Raw genomic sequence first — 7,677 nt, 5'->3', positions numbered from 1 at the left:
TTTTATTTAATAATAAATTACGTATATTATATATATATTTTTTTTATTTTTTATTTTCATAGTGAAATTACGGATATATCCTTAATATTTTATTATTTATTCAGAAAAAAATATTATTTTATTTATTTTTTTAAAAATAAAATAATTTTTTTTTTATTTTTTTCGAGCTCGAGCTCGGCTCGACTTGATTCGAGTCGAGCTCGAGCTTGATAAAATTTAGCCGAGGCTCGGCTCGATTAGCTCAAAGCTCGACTCGGCTCGGCTCGTTTGCAGCCCTATTTCCCATTTTGGTTACTGGGAGTCGAACCTTGGTGGATGCTCTAACTAGAGACTACACCACCAGGTGAGCTACCCAGGTCGGGCAAATCAAACATGATGTTTGATGGATAGTTTACCGAGTGTTTGATAAAATTAAAATTTGAATCTATTAAATTATTGAATTTGTGGTACTAAAATTTTAACATTTAGACGTATTTTGAATTAAGTGATAAATGAATACTATATTATTTATTTTTTAAAGTAAGTTTTGCATAAGAAAGTAAGTGCTACTTAATTAATTAAAATTAATGTACTATTTTTTATCATCAAATACGCATGAATGTATTAATACTTTTTTTTTTTAAAGGAATGTATTAATAGTACTTTTTTTCAACAACGGTATAACCTATTCAACTAAATCAAGGAAGTACTATGATACAATTCCTAAATTTTTTTTACTACAGGTGAGACTTGAATCCTCGTCTACAGCCCAAGCCTGGTGGTCGCCACTGAGCCACTGGCCCAGTGGAATTAATACTACTTGAATCGGTTAAATTTAAGTACTCATTTAAATTATCAAAACACTTGGTCCCGCCCATCGGATACGGACACAGAAACCGTGTTGATCCTTCAACCTTAACTTTTGGAATGTACGCTGCTGCTGCTACGAAATAATTAGAATCCCGTACGACGATGCCTCCTTAACAAAGTAAACCTCCAAAAATGGCGGGCCGGGGAGGAGTACCTGCCCCCAAAAGTTTGGGAAATTATATTTCAACCATTATGTTCCCCTTCTATTGACATTATCTTCCTCTTCCCCCACCCACAAATTCTTACAACAAAACTTAACATTTAAATCCTTACTACCCCAAACTTGTGCTTCGATTTCAAATGCAACAACGAGTACTTTTATAGATGTATAATAAGTGTTGCATAAAACAAATGATTTCTAGATATATATATTTGGTAATTCGATCATTTTTCAATGAATTTTTTAAATTTTGACTTATTCATATACTCCCTCCGTCCCACTTTGATAGTCCTGTTTTCCTTTTTTGTCTGTCCCAAATTGCAGTCCACTTTCCAATTGAAGAATGTAGTTGTATTTTCATTTTCCTAAAATACCCTTATTCAATACAAGTTGTTGTTGCTATAAACCTACCCCATTTAATGAGAGTTAATTCTTTTTTTACCATTAATTCAAGTTCCCATAAAGTTGTACTCTATTTAATGTGAGGGTATTTTAGAAAAATAGCTATCTAAATTTACTTTTCCAACAAAATTAACTACTTTTTCTTAAACTGTGTGAAAAAAGAAGCAGTACTATCAAAGTGGGACGGAGGGAGTATATTTTTGGTTTGAGTACAAACCATACATATGAAAAAGGCCGCTATAAATGTGCACGCATTCCTCTACCATTCCGGGAGAACGAATAGCTATACTCACTCCCGAGATCTTATTCAGTGACCAAGGCCGCTCACTGTCTCTCTTGGCACAAGAATCCATTCACACAGTAATAGTCGTTCAAACTTTCGAAATACAAGCACAAGAAGGAAAGAAAGAAAGATGGGGAGACGCCCATGTTGTGCTAGGGAAGGCTTAAACAGAGGGGCTTGGACTCCATTGGAAGATAAAATGCTAAGAGACTATGTCCAGTCCCACGGCGCAGGAAAATGGACAAGTCTTGCCAAACGAGCAGGTCAGTTACTACTTTGATCAGATTAAGTGCATGATGATTGAGGTGCTTGATAAGTGTTTATAGTGGAATAAAAAAGCTGAAGTCTCGTATTACTCGGTGTAAATTAACTGGCGAAAAACTAGGTCTCAAAAGATGCGGGAAGAGTTGCAGACTTCGTTGGTTGAACTATCTTAGACCTGATATCAAGAGAGGAAACATAACCGATGATGAAGAGGACCTCATAATCAGGCTACACAAGCTCCTTGGAAACAGGCCTGTCATTTCACCATTCATGCTTACTTTGATATGTACGTTTTACATTTTGTTGGCATTCTGGCACCGGTAACGATACCTTTTTCTGCGTGATGTGTAGCAGATGGGCCAACACGTACTTTTACCTAGTTTGTCGAGAATTTGACAGTTGTTAGGTATAGGCTTTTAGGATTCTTAGACGCTGTATCTTTGAAAGTCATGGACGTATATAAAATTCTTTCAATTTCCTAAAAATTGGGCTCTATACTTGGGGGAGAAAGTGTATCATGCTGAAGTGAAATCACAACATCTACAGCATTCCTATGTTCCTAATTCCTATCTTTAAGTTAAGGGTCATCAGTGTTGCCTTGCAGGTGGTCTTTGATAGCTGGAAGGCTTCCGGGACGAACAGACAATGAGATCAAGAACTATTGGAACACCAACATCGTCAAAAAAATTCAAATTCAAGACAGCCAACACTTAGACAGCTCCTCCAGCACAAAACGCAAACCGTCATCAACTAGGTCCAGATCAGCAGTACTGCAAAATTTAACGAGTGCTGACAAACCACCAAATTCAGAAAAGCTTGGATCCTTCTGTACTCCTGTGATCCGAACCAAAGCTAGGAGGTGCACTAAAGTTTTCATCAACGCAGACTTGCAAGCTTCTGCAGGTGCAGAACAAGCCGGTATTATTATGGCGGTGAAAGCTCAAGCTCCACCGCCCAGCAGTGATGCCAAAAACAACTTCAACAAAACTCCTACTGGTCATAACAACACCGTTGGTCCGGAGCCACCTTCAGGTGGGGTAAAGGAATCACTACCAATTTTTCCCGGAGAAGAAGGCTACTTATCGGGCTTCATGATGGATTTCGAAATCGAGGACAAGTTCCTTTTGGATTTTCTCAACACGGATTTCGGAGGATTCGAACACGAATTTATCGAGAGAGTAGCAGAGGGTACCAACGGTGAGACCAATGATGAGGTTGGGACCGAGGGTACCAACATTGAGACCAATGATGAGGCTGAGGCCAACCATTTTTCTCCCAACTCTTGTCCAAGATGGCTTTCGCATGATGATCGTAATCATGCAGATCTTGGTTCCATCACAACTCTTCTTGATCCTGCATTGGTCTGGCATCATGACAACTAATAAATCATCTTGGTAGAAAGATAGGAGATTACTTGGAATAACACCTATAACACTTTATGTGAATGATTCATATGGGAATTAATAAAAATTTATATTTATGATGCTATGATAATATTTGAAATTTTTTTTCCAAATTACGGTACCCAAATGGACCCAGTGTCTCGAGGAGGTCAAGGACCTCTCAAGTTGATCAAGTCGAGGACTCCGTGTGCATAATTGTTTTTTCTTTTCTTTCTATTTTACTTTCTTCGTGTAATTATTTCCACCTCCTTTTTCTTAAGGAAATCACTGAGAAATGGCGGGGGTTAGTCGGTTAGGCATAAATTTCGACTTATTTATTAAAATTTTTTTAAAAAAATACATGATAAAAAAGCTATACCTCTTTATTTAGAGTAACTGAAAAATTAACAAACTTATAAATGAAATTAACACGCACAGCATTTATTTCCTCCTCCTTTATTCTTGTATTATGTGTAACTTTTTGATACACAAACAGTCGTCATATTCTAATTTATATGTGTCGGTGGTCCAATGTAACAGCGCGTCAGTGTTGAAGACGACGGCGGCGGCGGGACCAAGAAGGCTGCGTTTGATGTTTGGCCCTGTTTTCACTCTTTGATAGTGAACCTCTTCCCCGCCCCCCCCCCCCCGGCCCCAACACCGGGGGGCACCCCTTCTTTTCATAACAAAAGCGGAAAATCCTAGACAGTCATCTTCCAACCAATAGCTAAATAGTGGGATTACAATCCAGCAAAGAAAAGATTCTTGCTCGCCCCCCTCCTCAGCTACAAAATCTGCACGTCTATGCCGCTCTGCGTAGATGTGCTTGATTCCTGCTGCTTGGAATGACTCCATCAATTTCCTGGATGAGGTGTGATTACCCCTTTACCAACTCTAGAGTTTTGTTTGATACAGAGTGAGCTGTTTCCCCCAAAAGAATTCTGAATGAGTTGTATCATGCTAAAGAAATAATAATAATAATAATAATAATAAGGGTAAATTACTAATAACCCCAATATAGTTTTGAATATTGATATAAGACCCCACTAAAGTTTCAAAATAAGCACACAATCCCCCTTTGGTATAAAGTGAAAAATGAACGAAATGTACCTCCGATTTTAGCCTTTGAACCAAATGTGCTTAAAAAATGTGTGCAATAAAATTATAATATCCTTTTTAATTCATATGATTTTTTGCATATACGTCTATGGTTTTACATATATTCAAGTAATCTTCTTATGATTTTATACAAAGTGGTTAAAACTTTGTTTTATGTAGATATTTTGAAACATTAGAAGATTCATATGATAATACACGAAACCACAAGGAGTTACTAGTACTTTTCCCCAATTAATTATAAGCCTATCCTATTTTACTACTTTCGGCCAAATAAGTATCTCTAAATAAATTTCTTATTGCATTCGACTAGGCTCATTCAAAAGACGACAAACATCCCATCATGGAAATGATGCCACAGAGGCACTAGTCTGAGTAGCATTTCTCAGTCGAAACCCTATCATTTGCACGTACGCTATGGTGAATATTGGGGGGGGGGGGGGAGATGAGAAAAATAATAGTCTTGGAGTTGCTAAGTGCAAAAAGAGTGCAATCTTTTAAGGCAATTTGTGATGAAGAGGTGGCTTCAGTGGTCAACACATTACTATCTTGTTCACCAAATATTTCTATCAACATTAGCTAACTGTCTTTTACCCTCTCCAAAAATGTTATTTGTCGTCCTGCTTTTGGTCGTAGTCATGGTGGCAGTAGCGGATTCCATGCAATTCTTCATGAACCACAAAACTTGCTAGTTGAACCCAATATTGCTGATTTTTTTGAATCGATGGAATGGCCTAACAAGTTTAATGCCCTGGACTCAAGGCTCGATAAGAACTTCAGGGAGCTGGATGATTTCTTTGACAAGTTAATACAGGAGCATCACGATCCCCAGAGAATTAAACCCGAGCACGATGATCCTGTTGATGTATTGCTCCGAATCCAGGGAGATGCAGCCCAAGCAATCAGTCTAACCAAAATAAAAATATTAAAGGAATACTTATAATATGCATATCCTTAATTTTCTCCCTTCTTTTATTTCCTTTTTTCATGAAGTATTTGTATTCGTGTAAATTATGTAGGGTGGAAACGAGCTATGAGCAATCTTTAGCCTTTGTTTCTCTGTGACATTGATTTTCCTGTGCAGTTCCACCCATTTTTCAACAATTGAGTTCTCAGATTCGGACGACTCTTCAAGTAAATAATACTTCCATATCTCAAATGATTCATAATTTAGTGATTAATCCAAATGAACATCTTGATATAATTTGAAAATACATTTCTCAGTCACATGACTTGGTCTATAATACTAAAATCCAACATTATACTTTTCTAGCTTCATTTGATCTTGTATATTCTAACACTGGTGCAGATTTCATGAATGAAACTATGATTTTTCTTAGAAAAAAAAAAAAACAAGAGCTTGATTTGATCTTTATAGCCTGAACGCACACATAATTTATAATATTTATATTCGTGATTGACTTGACTATCATCGGAGCCAAGCTAGCATAAGATTTTATTATAACCACCTCAAATGGAGCATATTTTGCTTAATTTTTAATCTAGCAAAGATCCATGTTAGCTCACATTAATAGTAAATTTTGATTAATTTATGACCCTATCTGTAATTACCCTTTACCTAACTAGAAATATTATAGTTTACCTCATGTTTAACCTATATGTCTAGAGCTTATACATACACACACACACATACATGCACATAGATATATTTGAACTAGCCAACCATTAATTAAGTTGAGCATTACAAGACATTCCTGTAGCTGGAAGTGATAGTTCTGCTGCAACTTGGTCATAGCCAAGGGAGGAAACAATTAGGAATCCAGTGGTGAAAAGAAAAGCTCAACAGCAAGTCAAAGAAGCCATCAAGGCAAAAAGAAAGGTGGAAGAAACTGATCTTTCAAAACTCACCTACCTAAAGCTGGTAATAAATGTGTCATTGAGGCTGCATCCACAACCCCCCCCCCCCCCCCCCCCCCCCTTTACTTGTTCCTAGAGAAACTCTTGAGAGTTGCATGATAGGAGGGTTCCAAATTCTGGTCAAAACAAGAGCTTCAATTGCTACTGACCCTACATTCTGGGAAAAGCCAAATGACTTCAAGCCAGAAAGATTCTTCAATAGCTCGGTGGATTCCAGGGGCAAAATTTTGAGCTGATCCGGTACGGGACAGGGAGGAGTTGTCCTGGAATTGATTTTTCTGTCCCACTCATTGATCTTGTCGTTGCTAATCTTCTGGCTCTATTTAATTGGTCACTTCGTGAAGGAATATTTGCTGAGGATTTAGATATAGAAGAAGCATTGGGACTCACAGTGCACAAGAAAAGTCAAGTGAAGTAAAATTTTGGCTCATTTTTTTTGTAAGTGAAAAGTTTTTTCTTCGAAGTAAATGATCATGCAATTCGAAATTTCGAATATGTAGTATGAACTCTTTTAATGGAATGGAAAACATGGTAATGAATGTCGCGATGGCGTCTCAAAAAAATTATACTTCTCCTTTTCAAGAAAAATTTTCAAGGAAAATGAACACAATGTGTATGCAAATGACTTGTGGTAGTGAATAGCAGGGCAATTCTCCTTAGGCATGATGAAGTATGCATTTGCATTGACCTCATGCCACAGGGAGGATTGCACTGTTAGTCCTACACCACATTTTCCCTTAACTTCAAAGAAAAACTTGAGCTTGAAATGCCACAGAAATTGGAGACTGCTTCTTATAGAAAGAAGGTCCGCACCTTAATTTGGATATGCCAAAGAAAGAGTTAGCATATGCTAGGACAATTCTTTTACTCATCCTTGGTTTTGATTCCCTCCATCACTAGCGATCCCTTGTGCAAGACTTTTGTATGTCTACACATTTTTGCTTTTTTGTGATTTAGATGCCCTTTGATGAACATTGAAAGAATTGAAATCGTGTCTTCATTTTTACGAGGATTTATTATATGTCTTTGTTTGGAAAAATGGATAGAGATTCTTCTCTTTAATAATAATAATTAAAAAAAAAAAGCATGCCTGTAGTAGGATTTGTCTGTGTAATATTAATTACTTTGTTGCTAATACCGGGCCATCTTCCATTCGATTATATTCCAAATCTATCCATAATTCTGTCCGTACATTACCTTAATGTCGACATGCATGCATGTATATGGACAGTTGTTCTTGAAAGTTCAGGGGCTGAAATTGAAGCTAGAAATGAGTGGATGCATACTATGGTACCATAAGGGTGCATGCGCTACCGCTAGGTGTGCAAACGAGTCGGATTAAG

General features: G+C 37.2%; 1 protein-coding gene and 1 long non-coding RNA gene across 3 annotated transcripts; one reads left to right on the top strand and one right to left on the bottom strand.

Annotated features, from left to right (window-relative positions):
• The first annotated feature begins 1,662 nt into the window (after positions 1 to 1,662).
• On the top strand, positions 1,663 to 3,446 carry LOC140035057 (transcription factor MYB12-like). 2 transcript variants are annotated; one of them, XM_072074493.1, is made up of 3 exons: positions 1,663 to 1,957; positions 2,080 to 2,244; positions 2,550 to 3,446. In XM_072074493.1, exons 1-3 carry the CDS (start codon positions 1,825 to 1,827, stop codon positions 3,338 to 3,340), a joined length of 1,089 nt encoding a protein of 362 aa, XP_071930594.1. In that variant the 5' UTR covers positions 1,663 to 1,824; the 3' UTR covers positions 3,341 to 3,446. The 2 variants fall into 2 exon arrangements, with proteins under 2 accessions (XP_071930594.1, XP_071930595.1); XM_072074494.1 differs by having other exon boundaries at positions 1,665 to 1,957; positions 2,080 to 2,209; positions 2,563 to 3,446.
• A 314-nt stretch (positions 3,447 to 3,760) lies between these two features.
• Positions 3,761 to 6,386, bottom strand: LOC113726197 (uncharacterized). Its single transcript, XR_003457488.2, has 2 exons — positions 6,326 to 6,386; positions 3,761 to 5,363 (listed from the first exon to the last, which is right to left on the bottom strand). It is a non-coding gene; the product is annotated as an uncharacterized lncRNA (long non-coding RNA).
• Positions 6,387 to 7,677: the final 1,291 nt, after the last annotated feature.

Source organism: Coffea arabica, chromosome 2c (assembly GCF_036785885.1).
Source record: "Coffea arabica cultivar ET-39 chromosome 2c, Coffea Arabica ET-39 HiFi, whole genome shotgun sequence".
Lineage (NCBI taxonomy): Eukaryota > Viridiplantae > Streptophyta > Magnoliopsida > Gentianales > Rubiaceae > Coffea > Coffea arabica.
This window is presented reverse-complemented; position numbering and strand designations above follow the sequence as displayed.